We start from the raw sequence: 26,410 nt of genomic DNA on the forward strand, positions 1-26,410 counted from the left end.
TGTGGCAGGGTGATCAATAATGCTTTAAGGGGAAATGTTGACACATTGCATTCGTTTTTCCCCTAAGGAGCGACTGATGCGCGGTTGGCGGGGTTTTGGAGGAAAATAAAAAAGAAGAAGAAAAACCAGAGAAGCTACAGTGTAGCTCCATGTTCCCAAGGTTTCATTTCAGCAACTCACCTGCTGGCCTGTGACCAATAGGATGGAGCCCTCCTTGGCGTGCACCACTTGCCGGAAAACGTGGTCGAGGATGAGGAGTTCACTCCAGCAGTTCTGCAGCAGCTTCATCTGGTCATCCACCTGGTCACAGATACACAAATATTAGATCTTCTTACATTTACATAGATTATACAGCCATAGTGACACTTAATCCTGTGACACTGAATCCGTGAACCATAGTCACATATGCTGCCATCACTTTGTGAGCAATTGTGATCAAGTATTCAGAGAAAGGACCGAGAACTAATGCGAAAATTGCTGTTTTTGTGTTGCAGTCTTTTTCAAGGGAAAACTCATGGTTGTTTAATGAAAACTGCATTAATTGACCTCATTAAACCATTGTGTTGTGTCTATGGGGACGAGTACTACATGCCAGTAATATATATACTGGATATAAATCCCCCACAGTGTCTCCTCCAAGCTCGGGTCCTCTACCAGAGCCTAGGTAACTTAAGGGTTCTGTGCTGTATCTTACATGTTACTAGGACTACACTCTTGGACAGAGATCTCAGATGTGTCTCCTGGAGTCTGTTGGAGCCACTGTCCCAGTTTGGGGGTTATAGCTCCTAGTGGTCCTATCACCAATGGGACCACAGTTGCTGTTACTCCGCACATCTTCTCTGGCTCCTCTTTTAGCCCTTGGTTTTTGATGTTGATCTATCATCACTGCTCTCTCCTGCTGTTGATTAGCCATCACCAGCTTGTCTGTCTGGATCTGATCTGAAGTCCCATAGGATCTTCGCTTTGTCATTCTCAACCACCTTTGGAGATGACTTCTCTCTTGACCCTGAGACCTTGTGTCCATACTTGGTGCAGATATTCCTGTACACTATTCCAGCCACTTGCTTGTGGCATTCTGTGTACGCCTGTCTGGTGTGATTGACCCCAGCCTCTACTGATCTAGTGCTTATAGGACCTGCTCCTGTGCAGCCATGATTAGAGCCTCTGTGCTGTCTTTCAGTCCAGTTTCAGTGCTATGTGTAGCTGTCTTGCACTTCTACTATGTTGCCTTCAGGTAGTTCCATCTGTTCTGTTCTTAACTGGCCTTGCACTGATTGTAAATGACAAACTAATCTATGGGTACTTAATGCAAACTGCTGATTGATATTGGCATTAGAATCTCAAGTCACTTTAAATTTACAGCAGTGGATGTTTAAATTGTTTTTGTTCAATGCTGCAAAGAAGAAATAAAAGCTTATTTTAGAGATAACAGATAAATCAAATGAATGATGATTCTATCTTGTTAATGTACAGTATAGACTGCAAGCATGTGAAGTCTTTACTCCAACAAAGGATAAAGTGTAGTGTGTATTCTTAAAACAAAAAGATGAGGAGTGTGTTGCAGGTCAGTCGCACATCATAAGGTCCCCTGAACACATCTTAAAGCTTTCTCATGTGAACCTTTCCACGCTTAGTGAGGCACTCTGCTACGCGCCTGATCTAACAATGTTGTCGGGTATTATTTGTTTGCCCATTGCCAGCCATTTCTGAGTGATTCCATAGATGATAATGATTAAGTAGCCACTTATTTCACCTCCTGAATACCAGGTGCTGGCTCCCAGGCATCTGCCAGGTGAGCTTGGGAAAGCTGTCACAGGTGAAACGTTGGGTCTGTGCAAAGAAGAAAACAACCCCCTCTATTGTAATTGCTACTTTCTTCCCATGCCTGTCTGTGTTAATCATTACACCACACAGCCAAATTCACAGACAAAAAAAGCCACATTGAGAAGGAAGGAATGAGGAAAATGTATGAGAGCTTCTTTCTCCTCCCTTTTTTTTTTTCTATCAACAAACATTGTGCTCTTTGTGGTATCTTTGGGAATAATGTGTCTTTCTACGCACACTGCGGTTTTGTGGCGATTGTGAGCTACTTTGTTGCTTTGAGTGTGAGAACGGACTGCCATGGTCATCGATAATGTAGGCTGAAGACTGTGGATCAGTGTTATAACTTTGTGACACACGGGCAGGTGCAGTGCGAGTGCTGAGAGGAATTTCTTTTTATGTTTTTATGTTGTCTGGAAACTGAGATCCATTTATTGAAATCTGCAGTGACCTTAGGTATTAATTTGATGTCAACAACTGTAGCTTTGCCTACAATTAGGCTATCAGACACCCGCGTCACATAAGTAATTGTTGCAGCCCAGTCTACTGCTTGTTGAGGATTATTTTGACTGGTGATGTTCCAAACAGTTTCTTGTTTACCTTTCACACAGTCATAACAGTAGCTATGGTATAACATTGACGTGACAAAAAGCTGAATCCAACACACACTGGTGGAGGACATAAACACTTGCTGTTCTGCCTCCAACTCAGCCCATTTTTCTTGAAGGTGGTTCTTCATATCTGTCATCATCCCTCTCCCAAAGTATACTAAAGAAAATGTATGCTGAATTGATTCAGCATCAAATCTAAGAGGCAACCTTTCATCTCTCATTTCTCTTTCATCGGTGAAAACAATGACAAAATACAACAAAGCTTTGCTATCTTTTTCCAAAAAATGGGACACTATCACAGCCTCTATTTGTCTCGCTCCTTGTCCTTCTGATAAATCTATCTTATTTTTGGTCTCAAACCAGAGGCGTTTCAAGCACAGGACAGAAGAAAAAATTCAAAGGCCTTCATTAAAACCTCCAAAGACCAAGGAACGTGGTGAACGGAGTGAGTGCAGTGCTCCGGTCCTCCTCGCTTCTCTGGATGCACATATAAGTGTGGGGTTGTGTGTGTCTTTAGGCGGATGGGTGCATGTGAGGCCCAAGCTCTTCAAAGGACCCCCCGCCCTGCGCATGTCAGTGGTGGTGGCAAGTGTCGGGGTCCTCATCAAAGGGATGTCCTCACTCTGCCTGCTTGGAAGCTCCTCTCTGACAAGAGAACCAGGTCATCAAAGTGGGGCGGTTCAGAGAACATGACGGAGAATAATAGCAGCCCAGATGAGGGCAGAGGACACCCGCCTGGAAGAGGGGGGGACCGGTGACAGACAGACAGGCATGAGGGAGGGCTTGGGGCTGGGGTTCAGTTCACTGACCTTTTAAGTGCCAGTGACATGAGCGGTTTCCCTGACAAGCTCTTCCTTTGCTCTGTCAAATGAGCAACGTTCACTTCGCCTGATCCTGCAAGATGTGCTGCCTGCTCACTCAGATAATCTGAACTTTCTGACGGGGAGCGGGTGATTGATCCATTTTTTCACAGTGCAGTCAGTGAAACACTGGCTAATACCAACTGGCTGATTTATCAGAATATGACACTACAAAGTTCAAATAAGCAGTGAGTTGAACTCCACACGAGCAATAAATGATCTATTTAGCCTTTTTTTAATTCTTATCTCACCAAAGAGTCATAAAAAATTAAGATAACACTGACAGACCAATGTTTACTGTTTCCAACGAAGCCCCACCACCAACTTGTGTTGCTGTGTTCACACTTCCTTCCAGTAGACATATGTAATTAAGACATAGGATCAGTATCAATTCAAATTGAAACATCAATAATTTACGTTAATAGAAATGTAGGCGTTTGCTTCTAATGTTCATATAGACAGAGACCAACCACCACCACCACCCTTGCTTCAAACTGGCCTCAAAATTCACATTTATGGCTTCTTTTATAGGTGTGATCTGTTTAATATTTTAATATCATTACCTGAGTTTGGCTAAAAAAGTGAGAGAAATACCATGCAGGAACTTCTACTGGCAGCAGCTCGGAATGAAAAATACATATCCTCCAAGAAACCAATTTAACACCTTTATGATCGCTCAGGCGAGTGGGATCAATGCCTGGATCAATCGCTTAGCCCATAGCTTTTGTTCAAAACCACTGGTTGAGATTAATAGGATTTTCCAGAGAGAGAGAGCGAGGGAGAGAGAGTTAGAAAAAGAAAGAGAGCACGGGCGAAAGTGGGGAAATGAAAGTGTCAGAGAGGGAATGAGAGAATGAGAAAAGACTTGAGGGAAATTGAGAAAAATAAAACATAGTGATTAAGAGCAGATATTCCAAATGTAAATTAATTGGAAATGGAGCATTCAGATGCTCCCTAACAAAAGTAATGTTTATTCATAGGCCCCTGCTAAGAGGAGAGCAATTATCATAGTGTGTTGAGTCAAAACAGGCCAATGTAGTACAATCTTTACCCCTTTCTTGTGGCCGGGTTTTGGTCTAGTGCCACAAGCATTGTTAGGCTTCGTACCGTACGGCGGGCTTTAACAAGAGTACACAGCTGGATCTGATTTTAATAAGTAGTTCCATTTTTGATGTGGCCTAATGAACAGATTAATGGAATCTCCTTCTGTGGAGACTTAATGAATGGAAAGAATCACGTTTTTGTTTTTTTTACATGGGGGAGAACAGACACTCGCGCAGACGATGAGTTTATCTGCCTCAAACGATTTGTACATAAACAATAGCTGTGCTTCTGTCTCTCCGTTTCTCTCTGCTGGACAAGAATCAATGCTGTCTGGGAGTACTACAGGTGAGGTTTGAAGCTGACATCAATGCTTGTGCGTCTCTAGCAGCCATCCTTTGGTGCAGTCCTGTCTTGGCATCTGTTCGCCTTGAGCCAAACAGGCCCTGTATTCACCTGGGAACAGGCATTAATTCACCTAGAACAGCTCCCGTTGTTCTCACAGTGTTGCAAACAATTAATTATGTTGTGCTTGTATGTACTGACGCTCATTTTCCAGTTCGGTTTGGCAATTTAATTAAAAAGAGTCTCACTGTGGGGTTCCATTTACCAAGAATAGGATTGAGTTCAACTAATCGGGCATCAGTGTTTCTCTAATCATGCAGTGCTTGAGAATTATTTTTGCTGTAAAAGCACACACAACCACGTCAACCAAAGATCAAATAATATTTTTTTTCTATTCATGTTTTTCTTTCTTGCTGTGGCGTGTGGCCCCATTGTCTTCATACCAAATTGAAAAGGATGTTAATGTCCTTTTGCTACTGAATATCATGAAGCCAGTGTCTAGTTTTAGGCCAGATAAAGTAGCAAATGCTTACTGTACACAGCCACAAATCATTTTTCGGCCGTCACGGCTTTCAAAAGCCTCAAATAGAGTTGCATCAATCAGGAAGAAATGACAGAGTGAGTGGCAAGATCCCCAGGATGTTCCAGTTATGTGACCTGGTGTGTGGGGAGGAGCGGTGAGCGTTGGGTGTCCATGTTGCTGTATTGCACACTACAGAGGTGGATAAGAATACCACCTTCCCAACTCAATCGTCTGCCAAACTGGCTCTTGTTTATCTTGGTATACAGTGTATTTGGGTCTCAATCCTAAGTTTGGCAGGGCGATAAGAATGCTGGGAAAATTAGCAGGTGCTGGTGCTGCTTGCTGAAGGGAGGAATGATAATATGCTGAACAACGAGCTTCAGTCAAACTACATTTGTCAGCCAGGAGACAAGGGAAGACAATACATGACACTGAACTGCTATCAGTGGTTAGGGCTGACAAACAAACAAATGACAGACGAGAAGACCTGTGTTGTTGATGATGCTTTTAGACACTGGTGAAAGTGCTGTACTATTCATCTAGTTCAATTAAAACACAGTAGCATTCAGTGTTAATCCCATTTACAGTAATTCAACTCTCACTTCAATGCAATGTCTGTAACACAGCATTCTCATAAGATTAAACTGACATTGGACAAGAAAGTCAACTATAAACTGGTCTGATTGATCTCTTAAATATTATAAGATGCAAACTGCAACTGGAAAACCACGAGGAACTTCAAATTGAACCAGTCATAACATACATTAAAGCAAACATCACTCATGAAGAAAGAAGATAAGGCCGACACCATGCACCGCCTCTCGTTCGTGCCACAAATGTGAGCTATGCGTCTACGTACTTATGTGATATGTATATCATGGCGTGCAAGTTCGTCAACATTTCATCCTGACACCTGTTTGTTGGTTGCATGTATCTCTAATCCAACATATCAGGTAGTGGAGAATGCCGGTGGAATTTCGCTCCAACTGAGCACACAGAAACCCTAGACTCTTATTATGTCCCAAAACAGCCATAGAAATGCCACAAGCCATCTGTGCACTCAGAAAATATCACCATTGTCACAGGAGAGTCTTGTGTCTGAAGAAAAGCACTGCACTGACTTCAAGAGGTTTTTTCCTTGACTGAATGAATTTAATTTATCAAAACTATTGAGCATAATAATTATAATAATAATACCAGCGTGTACAACAATTCCTATTCAATGTTTGGCCATTGTGGAGCAGGTTATATGAAAAAAACATGTGGTATTTCTTTGATGTTGAAGATTTAAAGAGAAATATAAGAGGGTGGAGATTGTACAATCCATCCACAGAAGGATTGTTATTTATTTTTGATACTTGTTATTAGGACACAAAGACACACTGCTGAGCTCAGGCAGGAAAACATGTGTCAGTGCAGGAGAAAGGCAGGATAATGAGTGCAACTTGAAACTAAAACCAGGACTAAAAATCAGAAATGTACAGCGGTGTGTGACCCCACTGGTTTTGTGTTTTAAGTTTGAAATATCTGGAACCATGGCAGTGAAAATAAAACGAACAACCGACCTTTGGTGTTTTTGCAGTGACAGAGACATTATAGCTCAACACAATCAGAGTTGAATTTAGGACAGGTTTTAGTTAAGGGTTAGGTCAAGGTGTGTGTGGGAAAACACTGAGAGTGAACGAATGCTTTATATTTGTCAGTGTCTAAGCGTGTGTGTGTGCCGCCGGTGCAGTGAGATTGATTGGTTTCCACAGTGACTGCATTGACAGACTCTGGAGGCTGAACATCGATCCTGAGAACACTCTGCATTTGATGGGGAACGTTCACTCCCTCTCCCCATCTCCCCGTGACATTCACGGTCTTGTCCCGGGTTTGTGGTGGAAAGGGAAAGAACAAGAACCTAGTAGAAAATGAGAATCTGTCTGTGACCTTCTGTCCTTTTTGTCCTGAGCCTTTCTAAGATGAGAGGAAAAGAAGTAGGGCCTAATAAGGTCCGCCTGCTTTGCCGTGCCTCAACCCACCAGTGACATAAAGCCACAGCATATACAGGAAGTGCAACTGCTGCCCATTCTAGCAAACCAATGTAATAGTTTTTGCCTTTAATAAATATGCATGTAAATAATAAATAAGTAACACAGAGCTGGGATCATCTGACTCTGGTAGAAATAATCACGGCATCTAAGGTTAATTTTTCAGCTCAAGCCGACATGAGTGCACTTCAACAAATGTGCACACACATTATTTGTGGCATGACATTCATGAGGCAGGAATAACAAAGTGTCTCTGTGAGTCTGTGTTTCAGCGGGAGAAATGTCTCTGTTTTCTCAAGGTCACTGATGATAGCAACAAGCCCTCTTTGTCTGATATCAGTGCAGGGATTTCAGGATGAAACCAAACTTTCCTATTCTGTGTTTATTTGATGCATAAGCATACGAATGACAACAAAATCAATAGAACCCACCAGTGAGAGGCAAGACATGAATTTAAATGGATGTCTTTTAATGCATGTGATGTTTGTTGTTGTTATCCGCTACGATGAGATGTGCACAAACTTTCTGGGTAACGTGTGCCAGATATTTGACATACAGCGGCAACTTCAGCCTGTGATTCTGCCATGTAAAGCACTGAATGAAAGGGAATGCCAGGAAAAAGACATAAGGCCATGAGAAAGAAACGTATGTGCAGTTGCCTCATGTGTGAAGAACCTTAATCCATTAGTGCATGGCTTAAATGATTTTTTTTTGTTTGGTAAACTATTGTTTTCAAGATACCGCTACTACTACCTACCCCCTGCCACATACACACACACTCGCTCTCACCGACATGAAATCTCAGGGCTTAGCGCTAAGAGGCTATCAACTAATTATCAAAAACACAGAGAAGTCCTAATCAATTATTCACATGAACATTAAACGGCTAATACACATGCAGCCCAGGGAAAAGCATCTCCCAAAAGTAACCCATCCTCATTCTTCACTCCAACACGTACACACACTTTGATGCAATCATGTCAAGACCTAGACACACATACATATACCTGCACACACACACACACACACACTTAAATACACACTTGTCAAGCCTCCTGCTTCCTTCCCGCCACTCCACTCTCTTCCCTACACTTCCTCTTACATGTCAAATGCAGGCAGAGAAAATTAATGTCGTCCAAATCCAAATGTATAAAGGGTTGCACTATAGCAGAGGTTTCTGGCCGTGAGGCAGTGATTATAGAAATCCTATTGATCTATTATCACACCCCCCCCCTCCATACTCCCAACACAAGCACTAATACACAACCAGAGCTTAATCTACCAGGCATTAGCTGGGCATTAAGCAGCAGCCATTGAATTTTCATGCAGTACAATCATTATTTCAGTATTTGAGTTAATGCTGCAATTTGTGACTAGATGTTTGTGTGATGGGTGTGAAAGCTCTATGCAGAGAGGGCACAGTGCATGTACAGGTGAGGAGGTCAGAGTGTGTGCATGCAGGTGTGGATATGACCGAAGGACTCCATGAAATGGTCGAGATGTGAATGGTGGACGAGGGAAAGGAGGACTTATGTGTATTGACATTTTTGTCCGGCTGGGTTTTGCATTCGGGTAAAACAAGACAAGACAACGAGGAGACAAAGACAACAACAGGCTGTACAGGCTCGCCACGTTTGTATTATTCAGGACAGTAGAGACGAGCCTCTCACATGCAGCACATATGCACAGACTCCACTATAGCACGTAATATACCTTAACGCAGCTAAGAAGAGTAAAGCTGCTTTAAAATTCAGAGACTGACGTGGTTATGCTTTCTGTCTGAGAGGGCGGGAGACATAGATTCCCATTAAAGATTGAAGCACTGGGATGGGTGGGTGTTTTTTTTTTTTGGACAGGGGGGGGGTGGGGGGGGGTGGGGTTAACAGGGTTTTAGAACAGACAGCTTTTGATATCACATCCAACCATGGCACAGCTCCAGAGAGTGCTGCCTGTGATGCCCAATTTAAATACCTGAATTAAGTAATTGAGCAATTCCAGAGCAGTAAACAGTCAAAGTACAAAGAAGACGATGCATCACAATTATACTGCTGCAGAGCAGATGGAGGGCTGCTTCTCCCTGAAGTAAATCTCCAGGTCTCGTCTGTCAAAAACTGCCACAAATACATGTGCATTAGGAGAAAGCCATCGTTCTGTAGCGCTGTCGCAGCCGAGCAGTAATGCTGCTGATGGGAAGTGCAGAGTAACATAAGGCTCATAAAGTATTGGCCAATGGGAAGGTGACGGCTTGCCACCTGAAAACTTTGTCTTTTTTGGTTTTCGTTCAACATCCCTGGTTCATTTCTAAAGGTTTAATGGTGTTGTCGACACCTTTTTCAGTCGGCCCCCTTTCAATATATTTTGGTTTATTGCACTTCATTGTTTCAGCTTGCTCGAAAAGCCTCTTTTTATCCCTTTTTAAGAGGGCGCAATCCTAAAAGAACGCAGTACTGTAATGGCTATTATTAGTGCCATGCCTTTATTGCATATGTATGGAATCATTTATCCGCGGCTCGTGCCAGGTTTGCAGTTATGGTGTTTGGAGAAGTGGAGAAAGAGATTGACAGATTGAGAGGTGAGGAAGAGGGAACGGTGTGAGTGTAATAAAAAGTCCTGGTGTAATGCAAAAGAAATACGGAGAGCAAGTGGAATTAAAACCAGCAAAGAAAGGAATGCTCAAAGTATATGGATAGAGAACAGGTGTCTTTGTCCTACTTTGGAAGTGGAGCTAAAGCCATTTTCTCGCCTGGGTCATGCTGTGGCGTGTGGCCGCATTGAAATATCTTACCCGTTGTCACAACACAACCGCAGGGTCTAGTGTTACTTCTGTGGACTACATGCACCCGTCATCTGTGCAAATTCAATTGGCCTGAACAGTTGAATATAAATATCCCCTCAGCTTCTGAGTTGTACCCGGAAAGCTGTCGACTCTTCTCCACCATCATCTTATCTATTGTCTCTTAGACCAACAACCCAGCCCCCATCATACTCCCCGCCCTCTGAGCTTCTCCACTCCATGTCCAGAATAGACAAGCCATAAATAAGAATCAAAAATAGACATTGGAGGACAACTGTTGACACCCAAGTGAAGAAAGCGGCAGACACAGGCACAACCGCGAGGCAGACTGGATTACACGCAGATAATTGAGAACACGCAGCATCAGAACACAAGGAGCTAGAGGCACTTGTGTGTGTGTGCTCTTACTTAAAAGCAAATTGAAGGGCTGTATTTCACAATACAATTCAGGGAACAAAATGTTTGTCTGAGAACATTTGCCATTCAGAATCCCGAAGGACAGATTTGGTTAAAAAGATACTATAATACCTTTTATTGTCATTTAAAACCAGTTATCAGTGTAATTGGTGTATATAATCATAAAGGTTTTGTGGAGTTATAAAATTGCTTGTAATAAAAAGTGGAATTGAACATTTTACTGGAAAGGATTCTCCAGTAAATTATGATAAACCTCCACCTGGCATGTTCAGGGGCGAGTCTTGCCAATTAGTCACTGTTCAAACTGGTTAAAGTGATATAGTGATATATTATTCCGTTTTTCAAACACCTTATTCAAGTTGACTTTATGTATCTACATATGTGAACTTTATCTATTATATTGAGCCTTGTTTGACGCTGGGTTTTCTTTTGACAAAGTCAAATCCTTCAGCTTCCTTTTCTCACCAAAGGACTTGCTTTGAAACAGTGTCCTCTATGGAGTCGTAATGTATAGGCAGGCTTTCAAACAAGAAAAAAAAAAAAAAAGGAAGATGAACTATCTGACATGTTTGCATACTTGTGTGTAGTGAGTTTAGAGGTTGAAGGATGGCGTAAGGCTGCAGCAGACACACCTCGGCCCCTCTGACCTCTCGGAAACCCAATAGCAGGGAGCTATTTAGAGGCAAAATGGTGGCACTTGTCTGTATGTTTATCCTTCAACTGACAATACATTTTCACCCTTAGCCACCCACTCCGCCTGCAGATACTAATACTTTGTTTTACGAGGATTTCTTTCTGATTTGTGTCTGCTGCTGCGCGCTATGAGCACCACTTTCTTGGCTTGCAGACTCTGATGGGGAGCACTTTGGGAAGGAACTGTGGATTTAACACGCCTCATAACTATAAGCACAGCAGAGAGAGGAAGAGGGGGAAGAGGGGGTTAGAGGGAAAGTTTCTTTGTACGTTGGCGGAGTGTCTTAAGTGTTTGCATGCTGTTGAGTTGATTTGTTAGCGGCCCAGCCAACTAAATCAAGTCCCCATATCCACTTTGTTTACCCATTTTATTTGTCTCTCATTCCCACTTCCTCTCTGCCTTTCAATCTCCCCCTCTCCCTGCTCTCTCTCCTTGCTGATTTGATTGACTGGTGCCAACTTGTAAAACAGCAACTGTGTCGCTTTGGGGCCACTGAGGCTAACAGCGCAGCCTAGTCACCTGCATCACTGTCTTAACAAGCAGCATGACCTGCCAATAAAAAAGGCTTTTACCCTGATCGTTCTCAAACAAGACTTAAACAGCTCTTTCCCCAACGAATGCCCAAAGTGCTCACAAATGTGAATCAGACTGTGTTAACTTGCTTGAAAATGAAAAACTATGGAAGAGGTGAAGGCAATCTTTTTGCTTTTCTTTGCTACCTCATCAGCAATACTTTGGAAGAGCAGGGTGAGATGGAGCAAGATAGATGGATCGAAGTTGAAAAAATATGTCTCTTTCAGAGGTTTGGTGAGGGACCGCAGGCAACAATGTCGCTTCGTCACCATTTGAATGTATTTGTTAATGCCGGGGAACAATTGTATTGCCATACTTGAAAAGTAAGAGGGCAAAGGAGAACAAGAAAAAGAAAATGTTGTTGAGGACAGGTGAGTCTATCATTGCTCTGTAAACTTGTACCTCATGACAGGCCTTTCATCCCTCATCAAAGCAACAAGTAGATGAGCAGACTTTGTGCATGCTAAAACCGTCCAACCCCCTTCATCTCCCGATCGCTGCCTCTCCTCTGGGAGGGACGACCTTAAATCTTCTCTTTTAACAAGTTTCCTGTTCTTCCTTCCGGGCTCTCGTAGTCCCCAGGGGTTGGACCTACGGGACCATTTCAGTATTTGGAAAGGCTGTTTCTTAAAGCTCTGTCTACAACTTTCAGGCCATGTGAGGCGGACAGGGGACATTTACATTTTTGTTAGATCAGTGGTCACCTGCAGCATGGCACCTACTATTGGAAAATGTATTCCAAAATGACTGTGGCTGTATGGCAGGTATTAAATTCTCATACAGAAAAATATTGCAATATAGGAGCTTCATGTTAAAGGCATTTGTGTAATAACTTGGCAGGTTTTTATTCTATATCAGCGTCCAACCTCTGGCCTTCCAGATACAGAACAATGTCTATTATGTCTGATATGCACTCTTTTTTTGACAGACAGCACTGCCTCTCTAAAAACTGATCTTTTTTTCAATTTCTATTGGTAGAATTGGAGGGGAAAAAAAATCAAAAGCTATTTTACACTATTTATGAAAAAGAGATAGAGTGATGTATTTCTCGATGATCCATAATTTATGAACGAAAAGAGGCCTTTGTGAACCGTTACCACTCTCTCCTTCCCCCGTTAACACTCCCCCCCAAACTCCTGCTCTGACCCAGAGCTACTGATCAAACAGATATTGTTACCACTAAAATAGCAACTTAAAAAACACACAGGCAGCCGTAAGACCTGCCTGCTGCCTGAGAGGAAGACTGACAGTGTGGGGGGAAAGAAAGAAAGAAAGAAGGAAGAAAGGACAGACAGACAGAAACCTCTATAACTGTACATGAACACGTGTGTGTGTTTGTGCATGTGTGTATTGTGGTGGGGGGGCATGTCATCTATCACTGGACAAATGCTGGGCTGTGGGTGGTGTTAGTGGAGGGTGGGTGGCTTGCGTGTGTGACTGTGTGTGTGTGTGTGTGTGTGTGTGGGGTTGTATGTCGTCCAGAATGGTGCTGCTCTACAAATGAAATAATATATCTTTGAAAGCCTACGCCCCGCGCTGGGCCTCGGGCCCATATATCAAGCCCGAGAGCGTCTGGTAGATCCGCTCCAGGACCATTAACCTTCCACCTGTTCTCCCCTAGCACCCCCACCCCACCCCACCAACCTACCGGTCCCCTTCTCACCCTCCCCTGTTGTCCTTCACCATGCGCCTCTACTCCTCCTCCTCCTCTTGCCCTTGGTCACTGCCTCTTGCAGCCCCTTGTTCATCTTCCCATTAACCCCCTCCTCACCTACTTCTCTACCTCATTTCCCTCTCTGTCCTTCTCAGTCTGTCCTTCATTATCTCCTCCTCATACTCTCTCTCTCTATCTGCCCTTTTTTACTTCTCTTTATCGCTCAGAGTAAACTGTTTTCTCTCTCTCCATGTTGTTGAAATATCGCTCCATTGCTCTTACTCTGTCCCTCTTTCTCTCATTGTCATCTCATGTTTGTCCTTGTGCCTTCTCTCTCTTTCTTCCTCGAGACTCTCCTTCCATCTCTTTTTGTATCTGCATCCTTTCTCTTCCCCCTTGTTGCTTCAAGCTCATGTAAAGCAAGCACTACAAACTCTATGTGTGTGTGTGTGAAATGAAAGGTGCACCCTAGCCGGCAGAATAATTCAAATGAAATGGACTGCAGGGACACAGTTACAAATCTTTGCCAACTGCATCCACCAACCCCATCACACTAGCAGTGCACTTTGTCAGGTTGGCAGAACTAAGAGGGGACATTGTTGTGGGACACACACACACACACACTGACCTCTGTGACAAGACAGACATTGCACCTTGAGGCCTGGGACGTGTGTGTGTGTGTGTGTGTGTGTGTGTGTGTGTAGGCTGGTATAGATATACCACTTCCCAGGGTTCACAGATCGCACCTAAAACGGCTTATTAATTTCCACTTAGTTATGGGGTGTGAGGAAAAAAAAGAAAAGGTGCAATCACCGGTCAACGCAGGGCAATGGTAATATACTACCACACACACACATGCACGCCTTTTTCTATGACCTGTACAGGAGCATTGATTTTCAAGGTGCAACCAAAAATGTGTGTGTATTTGTACCTTTTTAGGACCTTCTCTGGCATAAACACTGACCTCGGGGATCCTCATGGGGATCAAAGCCTGGTCCATAATGAGACAGAACGTAATTTCTGAGGAACTGGTTCTGTTTTTTTCCAGGGCTAAGATTTGAATAGTGTTTTGTTTAAGGTTAGGGATAGGCATTAACTGGTTGTGGATAACGCTTTGTTTAGGCTGTTCAAATGAATGGAAAGCAATACAGTGTCCTGGGAAGAATAACTGAACAAACGTGCGTGTGTGTGTGTGTAAAAGCAGGATAACTAAGACTGTAGAAAAAGACCCTGCAGTCTGAATTGGGTGGGTGGTGCAGGTATAATTTCACCAAAGAAAATTCATGTAATATTTATGGATGTAGATAGAAGGGAGGTAAGGAGGGGGGGTGAAATAGGGCAGAGTGAGGCGCTTCAGAGGACCTTACATTATTCACTCAGGTAAATCTATAAGTGGAGAATATTCAGGTGTGAGATGTGAACATCAGCCCCCTCCTTCTTCACCCCGGGGATCTGTCACAATGTGTGATTGACTGACTTGCAGCCGCTTGGAGGAGTCAAATAAACTGGCAACAAACAGTCAGTGGTGTAAATAATTCTACTGCTTCAAATAGTAATTTCTTTTTTATTTTAGGCTGTAGCAGATTTCTGTGAATTTGATGAGATTCAGAGTTCAGTTTAGAGTTGTTTTTTAAAAAAAAAAAAATACCCTCAGCTGAACAGGATGAAAGATGGAATAATTTCTGTGTATTTTTTATTTTAATGAGCAAACATGTGTGGAAAAAGTGTATTTAATAAGAAAACAGGTGTGCAATTTAATTTAATTTACATTAAATCTCTCTCTCTTTGTTATTCCTGCTCCTCCTCCTCTCCTCATTCTCTCTCTAATCTCCTCTCTTTGTTTCACCTCTGTTCTCCTCGCCTGTCCTTTCCTCTTCCCAGCCATCTGTTTATCCAATATGGCTGTCCCATCTCAGCTGGGAGCTTTCCCAGGGAACAAGACTTCTAATACAGTTCCTCCTCAACTTAATGGCCCTCGGTTCTGCTTTTGCCATTCCTGCTACATGCAGAGACAAAACTGAGGAAAAAAGAGAGACAGAGAAGCAGAGAAACCTGTTCTGATTCCCCCCAAACGCTCCCTCGATGACTAAAATAAACAGTGAAGCCACATTTTCCTCCCTGCTCCACTTTTATCAGGTGAATAGACTAAATATATGTATGAAGTTACACAGCATTTTGCTCAGGACAAACAAAAAATCATAGGTGTCATATACTGCTGAGGTTGAAATTAAAAAACGTAAGAATGCGTCAGTTTTATGGTAAAGAGTTGTAAATAAACAACAATAAAATACAGTCCTGTCAGAAGTCCAAAATCATATCTCCTTCCAGTATATTGCTGTAATGCATTGTAGTTAATGTAATGCACAACTATGGACAAACAGGCATAAAGCAACAACTAAAGCTGCGGGAGTGCACAAGAGAGCCATTACACAATTTCACCCAATGAAAGAAACAAAATATTTCCCTAATTTGATTTGAATGTACACTAAGATCCTCTCATCATCATCTGCTATGCAAGTCAAAGACAAATGATAGTGTCTGGAATGATGCAGGACACCAACATCCTTTTGTCATTATCTCATCCTGGTTGTTTCCTATTTAGTGAAGCTTCAAATAACGAAAAGCCAGTTAATTCAACTTTGAGCTGCGTCCTTCTTGCTTGGCTACATTTTTGAAATAATTATCTTGGGCTACTTAGGATGGTGTTACATTAACGGTCTCCTTACAACATAAGGAAAAGTCAGTCCGACGTCTTATCATGTGGTGAATTATTAATGACCATTTTCAAAACAAGCCACAACTTAAGCGTGCACATGCACCATAGGTGTGCTCCAGTAATGTCCTCTAATATCACTGAACTGTCCCAGAATGAATGGATTGGAATACTGAAGTCTTTCTGACGCGGTGTTTTGTGTTGCTCTTTACAGTCTGTTGTTGTATGCATGTTGTGTTTTGACAAGGCAAACAAAGTGCTCGCTGTCCAAACACCACATCCTTTTTATTGAAGGGTGTAGAGAGGAAGAGGGTGGTGGTGGTGGTGGCTTTGATTAAAAGAGAGTAGTGTTAGGAAGGTGAGACATAAACATGTGAATCATCAATAGTCCCGATCGCCCTGTTACATTCTCCGTCCCATTGTGTTTGTGGTGGGAGTCAAGCCAGCCATCCACTGGAACAATGGAGGAGAGGGTATCACTGGACCAGCCACAACATGAGTCACCACACGCACACACACACACATGCAGATAAGCGTTGCAGTAGACAACGTCCACACTTGTGCTCAGCAACACAAACAGGAACATTAGAAGAGGTGTTTTCAGGAGGCCAGTGTTTTCACAAAATATGAAATGAAATGTGTTTTCTAGTGGTTCCTTTAATTGTTTAAAGTAATTAAATTGTGCTAAAACATAACAACATAAGCTATTAAGCAAATGTATTTATTGCATTACATGTAAATATGAATTTAATCTCTATATCAGTCAGATATGAATGTCAAACAATAACTCTCCTTACAGTTTGTGAATCAAGAAAAGCCTGGAACCACTGTTTCATGGATTTATTCTTTCTAAGCCTATACTGTCAGCACAGAAGCTGTTATCTGAAATTTGAGTACTGTATCTCCTGTAAGGTTTTTGTGAATTTGCTCTTTAGCAGTCACTAAACTGGGTGGTTGGGGGTTGGCTCCAGGATGGTCAGATGGGTTCAAGGCAGGACAGGGTAGGACAAGGGAGGGGAGGGGTGGCTTTGCACCGGCCCTGTGCTCGGAAATTTCAGTGAGGGACAAACACATGTGTTTTCCCTCCCATGGCACAGCACAGCACAGCACAGCACAGCACAGCACAGCACAGCACAGTCACAAACAGACAAACACTAATGCAGTAATAGTCATACCTGGTATACAAATGCCTACTGCAGCATGAACACAATTCCTACTGGAAAATGTTCCAGATTAAAAACAGCTATTTGCAGAACATAGGATTTGATTTTTGATGCAGAAAGTAATTAAAGGTAAATGGCTCAATAAACAATTGTTCAATTTAAATAACATGAACATATATGTGCAGACCGGACTGAGCACCAATAGAAAAACACGGACCAAAAATACCTATGTGCAATGGTAACCATATGAACCAGACAAAAGCCTACACACACACATCCACACATGCACCTGTTTTCAACTCACTTGTCTCAACTCAATTTCAATACAACAACTGCCAGCGACCATGCCAACAACTCTGCCAAAATGTTCCCTCATTGCACACTTTTTCACTGATTTCAAAACCAGTGTACCAAAACTGCCCCTTTTTTTTAATTGTCTACGTGTTAAACCAATCAAAACTGAGGCAACTTGGCGGGAAGAGCCTGTCTCAACTTCTCGGATCCAAGGTGTTAGAAATAAATGTCCTGCACGTCATGGCCAATTCCCAAAAAAAGAGGGGGGAGAAAGAGCGAGGCAGCGCGTCGCACTGGAGTAGAACGGGGAGTGCTCTTTAGAAGGTCCTACTAATGGCTCAATATTTATGAGTCCTGTGACTGAAGCCAACTTATGGAAACTAAAACTTTAAACACTTTTTTTGGCAGACGGCTACACACAGACACACACATGCACACACACTCTCAGCTTGGCTCTGTTACCAGAGAAATTCTTTTGTTCTTACTGAACTAAAAATAGTGAGAGGGGCAGTGTGTTTGGTGTGAGCACTGTCTGTGTCTTAATGGGGGTATGTGTGTGTGTGTGTGTGTGTGCACACGCGTGAAATCAAAGTGTATTTATAGCTTCCTACAGTGTTGTACTAGTCTTGTGACAAACTTTTAATTCTACTCTGCTTCCCGTCGTTATAGTCCAGGCTTGATCTTGCACCTAACAGCCAGTTTTCTTTTTTTTTTTTTTTTTAAATTAACAGGACATGTCAAAGGTCCTATTGTTTTAAAAATGCAACGTTTTTAATTGAACTAAGAAATGGAGCTGATAAATTTTAGATTGCTTCATTGCCACATTTACAGTGCATGCCCCTCAGCTTTGCTCAGCAGTCCTTCTATTCATTGCTGATGAGAAACGCACCAGAAAGCGAAAATTGTGTTGTGTGGGAAAAACTGTCAAAGCCACAGCTAGCACATTATTTTCCAGTCCCACTTGTGTTTGCAGTGGTTTGGGGGTGGAGGCTGGGGTGGTGGAGTTTAATTATCTTCCGCACTTAAGTGAAATTTGCCCCAACTCACCAAAACCAGTGGGGCTGCGTGAGAGGTTTGTTTGTGTGTGTGGGGTGGAGGAGTGTGCGTGTGCACAAAGCGGGTTCTCCTGCACAGAGCCATGGTCATTTTCTATCTCTGTAACAGGCACCCAGTTCAGCTGCTATTAAGCTCCACTAATAAGAGGTAGTCATTAGGAAAACATAATGACGGTTCATTCAGCAGCGAATCAGGGAGTGACAAACATAAGTGGCTGAGATAATTGAATTAGGACGAGGGTGTGAGAAATAGAAAGGCTTCACAGAGCAGCGAAAATGATCATTCTAAGTTAATGGGCAAACCATATATAATTATTTGCTGTCGCCACACCCTACGATGAGCCTGTGTGTGTGTGTGTGTGTCTTATAAGTGTGCACTTCTTCCCCCGGTTGAATGCAAACACAGATCCATAAAATGTCAATAGCAGAGACACAGTGCTTGCTAAATGTCAACATGTGCTTTTCAAGGACTCTTATCCGTGTTGTAATTGGCACATATTTTAATATTGCATGTATTTCATTTGTTGTTTCACCTCCCCCTTTTGAAAGCATAATACCAAATATTTCGAGGGAATTTCGCGACGAGCTGTGAACCATGAATATGCAGCTGAGGCTTCAATCACACAGTGGGAAACTAACAGACAAAGGAGGGGAAGACAAACAGGTGAAGCACAGGCTAATCAAATGCCTTTCACGCTGCTCCAAATAATAACCTTTATTCAGAGTGTATCAAGCTGCAAGTGCACAAATGCACACCCAAAAACTGTCCCTTAGGCTCTGTGATGAATATCACATTTTTACAATGAGGCAGTGGTGGACGCTTGGTATGGGTTAGTCACAGCAGACACAGCAATAACCAGGATAAAATGTCATTTTAAGAGCTTTGACGGATTACCTATTATGCCTATGTCTAGTATAAATAACTAAAGTTTAGAAACAACCTCGCTCAAACTTGTGAAATTGTCACCTCTCCGTTAAGGAGATAAGCAGTATTCAGTTCACATAAAACCCTCATATAGAAACCTGTTAGTATCAAACGTGTCAGAATGTATCAAACACATAAATAAGACTGACTGCTGCATTTTGATCAGGCAGTGGACCAGACAGTGGTGGCAGCCACAGTCCTGTGCACTCTGCATTAATGTTCAGTCAGTGCATAAAGAAGGGAGATAAAAGCTCAGCTGAAGATGAAGGATTGAACAAGTGATGTTTCTGAACTCTGTTAAGTACTGTCAATGACAGTGAGATATTTAGCATTACAAAAAGTGTGTGGTGGGTGTGCAAAGATAAGGCATTTGCACATCAACTGCAACATGAATAAATGGCATGAACTTGTGAATAACTTGGAGGTAAATTGTCTTTCATTGGTTTGAATTCCAGCTCCAGCTCCACGTCAACAAGCTGACGTGTCCTTGAGCAAGACACTTAACCCAACAATACCCCAGAGTGCTGTGCCAGCACCGTGTTTCTGCATTAAAAGATGTGTGATGCACATAGATGCGTTGTGTGAATGTATGGGTGTAAAAAAGCTTTGGGTGGTCATCTTAACTAGAAAGTTGGACTAGGACTAGGAAGAAAATCTCATCACGGGAAGAAACAGGCAGAGTCAGCATCTAGAGATGAGCAGCTGCTCTGTCATTTTAATAGAGAGCTTGATTTTGACCTCAAATTTGACCTCTTAAACTCCTCACGGTGGATTTTATTAGCAGTTTGAAAATATGATGAAATTCTTTTTTGTTTTTAATCAGTCCGAGGCAGTGCCTTATTTGATATATTTAATGTCACACCATCAATGATTCATATTCCCATCGGAAGCAAAACTTGAACCTAACACCTAACAAATAAATCTCACAAAAAATGACTTGACCAAAAAAACAACAATATGCTTAAGGTTTCTCTCAATTGATAGAGATGGTGGACAAAGCAGGACAATATGATTGTAACAGAATGAAACAGATCTAAATTCACTTCAACTCACATTCAAACAGAGCTCACTCATACATGATCCATGATCACTTACCTTAAGTTCACGGAAGAAGATGCTGCTGCGTGCCCACTCCACGATGGAGAAAAGTGTCTGGTCGGCCATCTTGCACATAAGGCCGAAGGTGTTGAGCTTCTCATGTTTGCCACGACTGGCCTGCTCCTGCTGCAGGTATGCCAGGATCTTGGCCTGAACCTGCGGTTCATCTGGCTCACACTTTAACAGCTCTACGATCAGGTGGGGGAAGCTGGGCGGTGAGCCTGACTGGTAGGCATCGACATAGGCGTAGCCCATGATGGACTCTGGCGAGCTGGTGTACGGGTCTGGGTACTCTGATTTGATGGTGCGCGTGCCCTGGAAGTGTCCATAGGCTGCTTGGTAGCCTTGTAGGCTGCCGGCGTGCGGCGGCATTGCCATGCTGACAGGTGAAGTGACAAATGGGCTGCGGTCGTAGTCTGTGGGGGGCAGGGCAGTGGCATGATGGTGATGGTGGTGGTGATGGTGGTGGTGCCCAGTGTGGTGACCGGTGTGGTGGCTCAGTGGAAGGCCCTTGGAGGCGGCTGAGTGGATATTCTGGATGGCCGAGGAGATGGTGAGGTCGGTCGGCACGGCCTGCATCACCTGACTCATGGCCTCGATCTTTAGGCCATTTGCTCGGATCAGTGCTTTCTTTTGCTGCTTGAGAGCCCGGTCACGTTTGTACATTGGGCCAAACTTGTTTCGACCTCCGCGCATGCGGTCCGCCCGCACAGCTGAGAGGCAGGAGGAGGAGGAGGAGTGGAAAAGGGAGACAAGAAAGGACAGAATTAGTGCTCTCGTCTTTGTTTAGCATGTTACTTATTCTCAGGTCAAGCCATTATGTCGACTAGAAATATCTGACCCTTTTGACTGTGTTAAAATAAAACTCTGGAGTGTTTCAAACTCGTTAGAAATGCAGGTAACTGATTACTGGTAAAAGCAAGATGAAGGTTTTGACATGCACGTTTGCATGGCATTATGAGGTTAACTCGTCCAACTTGGATATAGGCCAAAGGTGTTCCTGTGGTGATTGCACTTGACATTTACATGTTGACTCTTAAACCCCACAGGTCTAATAGATAGTGCTGTAACTCATTGACCAGAGACACAAACTTCTATAAGCCACTCTGCTGAATGATCACTGTACAGCTGGCTGTCTCTGAACACCACTCAGGGAATACATACCTCAAAAGCTAGATGCTGATTTCCAAAATACCCATTGTATTATACTGTGTATCTGAAAGCTTCAAATATCACTGTCCACTAACAAATCATGTTTCTTTATTACACCGCACTGGCTGAAAAGTCTGACAATAAGCACACTGGGGTGAACCAAACACAACCACGATGCCCCCCGCCTCCACTTTCACCGTAGAATCCTGTGGTGAGGATCACAACTAGTCGGAGCTGTGGGTATTTCTAATGAACAAGCCAGGAAAACAGTGGACTGCTACAAGGGCCATGTGTGATCTGTCCGACTGCTGCCACGGGGAACCTGCTATGCCTTCTCCCAGTCGGGGAGCGCTGGTGTTAATTATTCATACTTAATTACCACTTACTCACCGAGCGCAGTGTGCCACAAGCTAATGGACGTCTGGGAGACTATACATCCCTCCCTCCCTCCCCATACCAATACCAATACAGCAGATTATAAACTTATTTTTTATTGTATTCATTATGCTCTTTACACCCTCTCCTAAAAGAAAGAAGTAAACCCACATGTTTAACGCTATATGCAAATACGTTCAAAGAGATTTGCCCCGTGAATATGCAGTGGATAGTCCACTCCAAATGAATGAAAGAACAGAGACAGAAAATTAAAAAGGGGGTGTGGACAGAGTGGCAGGGTGATGAGGGGCAGACACACACCCACACACACACTCTTACACATACTAAACTGCCTTGGGAGTGATTTTAATGACCTCCGTCACAAAAGTGTCTGTCACTGATCTGAGTGAGAGGAGCCAAGAGGGGAGGCACACACACACACATACAAACACATGCACATGCAAATCTCACACCCACATGCTGACACACACCAACATGAAAAGCATCATAAACTGCTGATCGCTCAGAAAGAAGACAGCAGACCAGACACTAGACTACATTGCACTACACACACACACACACACACACACACATACACGGACAATCTGCCATTTCCAAACATGCTTGAGGTCAACTCTGATGCCCGGTCATCTCGGGTTTATCGAAGCCAAGCACATATCAAAGAAAAATGGAGAGGAATCCTCGCCAAATGTATCCATTATACATCATTGTAGGGTAACTTTAACTATTAATGATTTCTCCACAACAGCGTAATTAATGAGCTGAGAAACTAATAGTTGGCCCTACTGGGAAAACGAAATTAAGCCCTGACTGCCTACTTGGCTGCCTCAGACCCAGGGACCCACATCACATCATGAATATCAAGACTTGGGGGGTGCAGGTCTCCCTCGCTTTCCCTCCCTCTTTGTGTGTATGGGTGTGTGTGTTATGAGAGAGAGGGGGGGGAACATGCACTGATTCTTTGTCTGTAATTAAACAAGGTGATTTGCATGCATGTAACACAGATTAATATGGAGGGGGGGAGGGGAAGAGGAGAGTGTAAGCATGTGAGTTGTGGGAGATGATGAGTGTGTGGGTTTGAGTGAGGTGTTCATGGACAAGGTTCTGCAGGGACTGAAGTTTATAGCAACAAGACAAATGTCTCATACAACTCTTTAAATATAAATTCCTAAATGTTGTTGAGCAGAAAATATTTAATATGCAACTCAAGTGATACAGTACGACAGGCTAAATCTCTGTGGTCCTTTTCTGATTTGTTTGGCATAAACAAGACAAGCTGTGTGGGAAGCATGAAGGTGACAGTCACCGCTAATGAAAAGACAAACATGCAACACACTCAACACACTTGCTTTTTCCTAAATAAATGAGTAGAAATGTTATTCTGTTCTTGTGTGGATGTCAGTGAGGACATATGAGGGGTTAACAGTGAGTCTTTGTGGCTAAAGCCAGGCTGAAAGACTCGAGGGCTGATGTTGTCGTCCTCTTTAGATTTCACCTGACTTCCTGTTACTGCTAAAACACACAATTTTCGACACGCACACACACTCACACACTTATCTAACACAACCTCAAGTGTGCCCCATGCACATCATCTCACACATACGCCAACACAGACATGCACAAACACACCATTTACACACTTTGTCTGTACACACACTGACACATAGGCCCAAAACACCCAAACACATCTCGAACACACACACACACACACATACACATACACACAGCCCTCAGCTCTTATAGCCTCTGATTTATGGTTGTTTAATATACAGGAATATTAAGCGTGCGTAGGTGAGTATCCCTGTCGGCCACCGGCATATTAATGGGTCTCGCAGAGCCTTGCTGACACCCTGTTTGTCATGTCGGTGCTCCAGCCCCTGCTCCGGATGCGCCCTATCCCATGCACACACATGAATACCTATGATACCTATGCATAAGTAATGGGACAGCTCCCTGGCTTCTATACCTCAGGTACTGGGAGGCTGATGGAAGACAAATCAGAGTGAAGGAGCTGGAGACAGGGAGGAAATAAAAAACAGAGAGAGGGGGAAACAGCGGCAGAGAGGGCGATAAAAACCCGAGAGTGGTGGCGCTAATTTCAGCTCAATGGTCCAGTAGTTCCTTTACATTTGTAGTAATTTATGAATTCAGATTTGGATTAACTGGATGTAAAAATGGTTAAATGTAAACTGGAAGCCTTGTGGGTAGATTAGTATTCCAACAAAGGCATCTTCAAATGTGTATATTATTGGATTATTAGTTTTGATTGACTGGCATAGTATCTTGAAGATCTTGATTATTTTTCAGATAGTGGCTGTCACCAACATCTTCTCTTACTTATACATGTATATATATATATATATATATATATCTTCTCTTACTTATACACACATATATATATATATATATATATATACACATATATATAATATTGAACAGCTCAATGAAGCACATATGATGCAAGGCAACTTCCAGTGAGCATATGAAGAAAATCATACCAGTGGGATGATGCAGTATGCTTCATCAGCTTTAAAGAATAACATGCTAATGGGTGGTACCATTACGGAAGTGTCCCCTCTTTTCTCAATGAGTCAACACTAGTTGACATGCTACAGTGCATATGCGGTGCCTGTGTGTTTAGATGATTGTGTGGTTGACATGCTCTGTCATCATTGTTTGTATATGTGTAAATGAACAGGAAAGGATAAAAAAAAAATAAAAAGCAAATTAAACCAAAAAGATAAATAAAATGAAAGACAGAACAAATGGCAACAAGATGACATATGGTTAAAAGATGCACTCATATCATCACCGTGTGAACAGTTGTTGATTAAATCTGAAGTGTTTCTCTTTAGTCCTCTTCAATTTGTGTTATTAGCTGTAGATTATACACTGAGTCTAGGATTCAGTGTTGGGCTAATGTCGCAACACTGATGCGTATCAGCCTCCTGTTTCACATTGTTTACACTCATACGCGCGATTAGCCTCCTTTACCGTGATCATATCAAACAACTGTGCAGCTCAGTCGTCGGCAAACTTATTAACTAACAGAAGAAAAATAGCAGAAAGGCTAAGCATGTGTCAGAAATGCAAGAAAGACATCATACTTTGAGTTCCCCTCACATTTTTTTATCCACATTTGGTTTCCACTTGATATCCTGAATTCCCATGTTGCAGCAAGCTGTTGTGTAATGGAATGAAAAGGCTGCAATAACACAGCACATGGCCCTAAACCTTTTCTCTTTCACAGCTATTTTACTCACTTTTTTGGATTAAATGGAATCTTCTCCTTCTTGCCTTTGGCCTTCTGAACACCTCTCTGGGCTTCTCATGAATATATGTATGTGTTTACCAAGGAGAACTGTATGTATAGTGAGTGTGTGTGTGTGTGTGAGGGGTGTCACACTTTCTGTCTGGGAGGTCTTTACTGGTTGTGGCAGGACTTGCCCACTAGAGCTTCTGGCTCTTGACAGAGTGCTGCAGGGCCCGTCTGGCCCCCGAGCCTAAAAGCTACCACCAGCAAAACAAATCAAACATTACCCCCACCCCACTGGTGTCAGCTGGAAATGACAGTCTGGGACATTCTGCCCAGCGGCCATTTACAATTTACAGAAATTAATTACACAGCTCATGGCAGGTAAAGGGAAATGCCTCCAGAAAGATTTCATTATAGGCTGCCTTTGCTTTAGTTTCATCCTCTTAGGGTTTCCTTTCTTCAACAAATGAAGTTTTTTCTATTGTATGTGAACATTTCAGGGACTTGGGAATTCTTTATTTAAAATACAAATGTGTGAAACCATATGAATAACTTAACGCCAGTATTATTGCAGAAATTAAACATATTTAGCTTTGAGATACTTGTTGACCTTCAGGTCTCTTTGCTCATATCAGAATTAGTGAGTTCACAGTCACACCTGTCAAATAATGTGTGAAAAAATAGTTGATCTTAAATATTATCTTTGACCATTGAAGAACATTTCTTGCCCTGCCACCCTGTCACTCCTGGATAAGCATGTTTGAACAAGCTTCTGAGCCACGTTCAAATTAAACAAAGAGACCTCGAAATGGCTGGCCAAAAGTATCATCATTACCATTCTCGCCCTGCTGCCAAGTTTAATATTTTATCTATTACTCTGTCTGGCAAGTTTAAGTGCACAGCAGCTACCAGATATCCCCCAACTCCCCCTGACCCCATCTCAAATACTAATAAGCAACGTAGGATTTCAACGTTTTGGTTGAAATGAAAGG

General features: G+C 42.7%; 1 protein-coding gene across 3 annotated transcripts in view; it reads right to left on the reverse strand.

Annotated features, from left to right (window-relative positions):
• The window catches only part of nr5a2 (nuclear receptor subfamily 5, group A, member 2), a 60,595-nt gene that overhangs the window by 23,781 nt on the left and 10,404 nt on the right, over positions 1-26,410 (reverse strand). For all 3 annotated transcript variants that reach the window (XM_044044863.1, XM_044044864.1, XM_044044865.1), the window contains 2 exons: positions 20,612-21,327; positions 181-300 (listed from right to left, as the gene is read on the reverse strand). In XM_044044863.1, the coding sequence (XP_043900798.1) occupies positions 181-300; positions 20,612-21,327 (836 nt within the window). The remainder of the gene's footprint in view (positions 1-180; positions 301-20,611; positions 21,328-26,410) is intronic.

Source organism: Solea senegalensis, linkage group LG14 (assembly GCF_019176455.1).
Source record: "Solea senegalensis isolate Sse05_10M linkage group LG14, IFAPA_SoseM_1, whole genome shotgun sequence".
Lineage (NCBI taxonomy): Eukaryota > Metazoa > Chordata > Actinopteri > Pleuronectiformes > Soleidae > Solea > Solea senegalensis.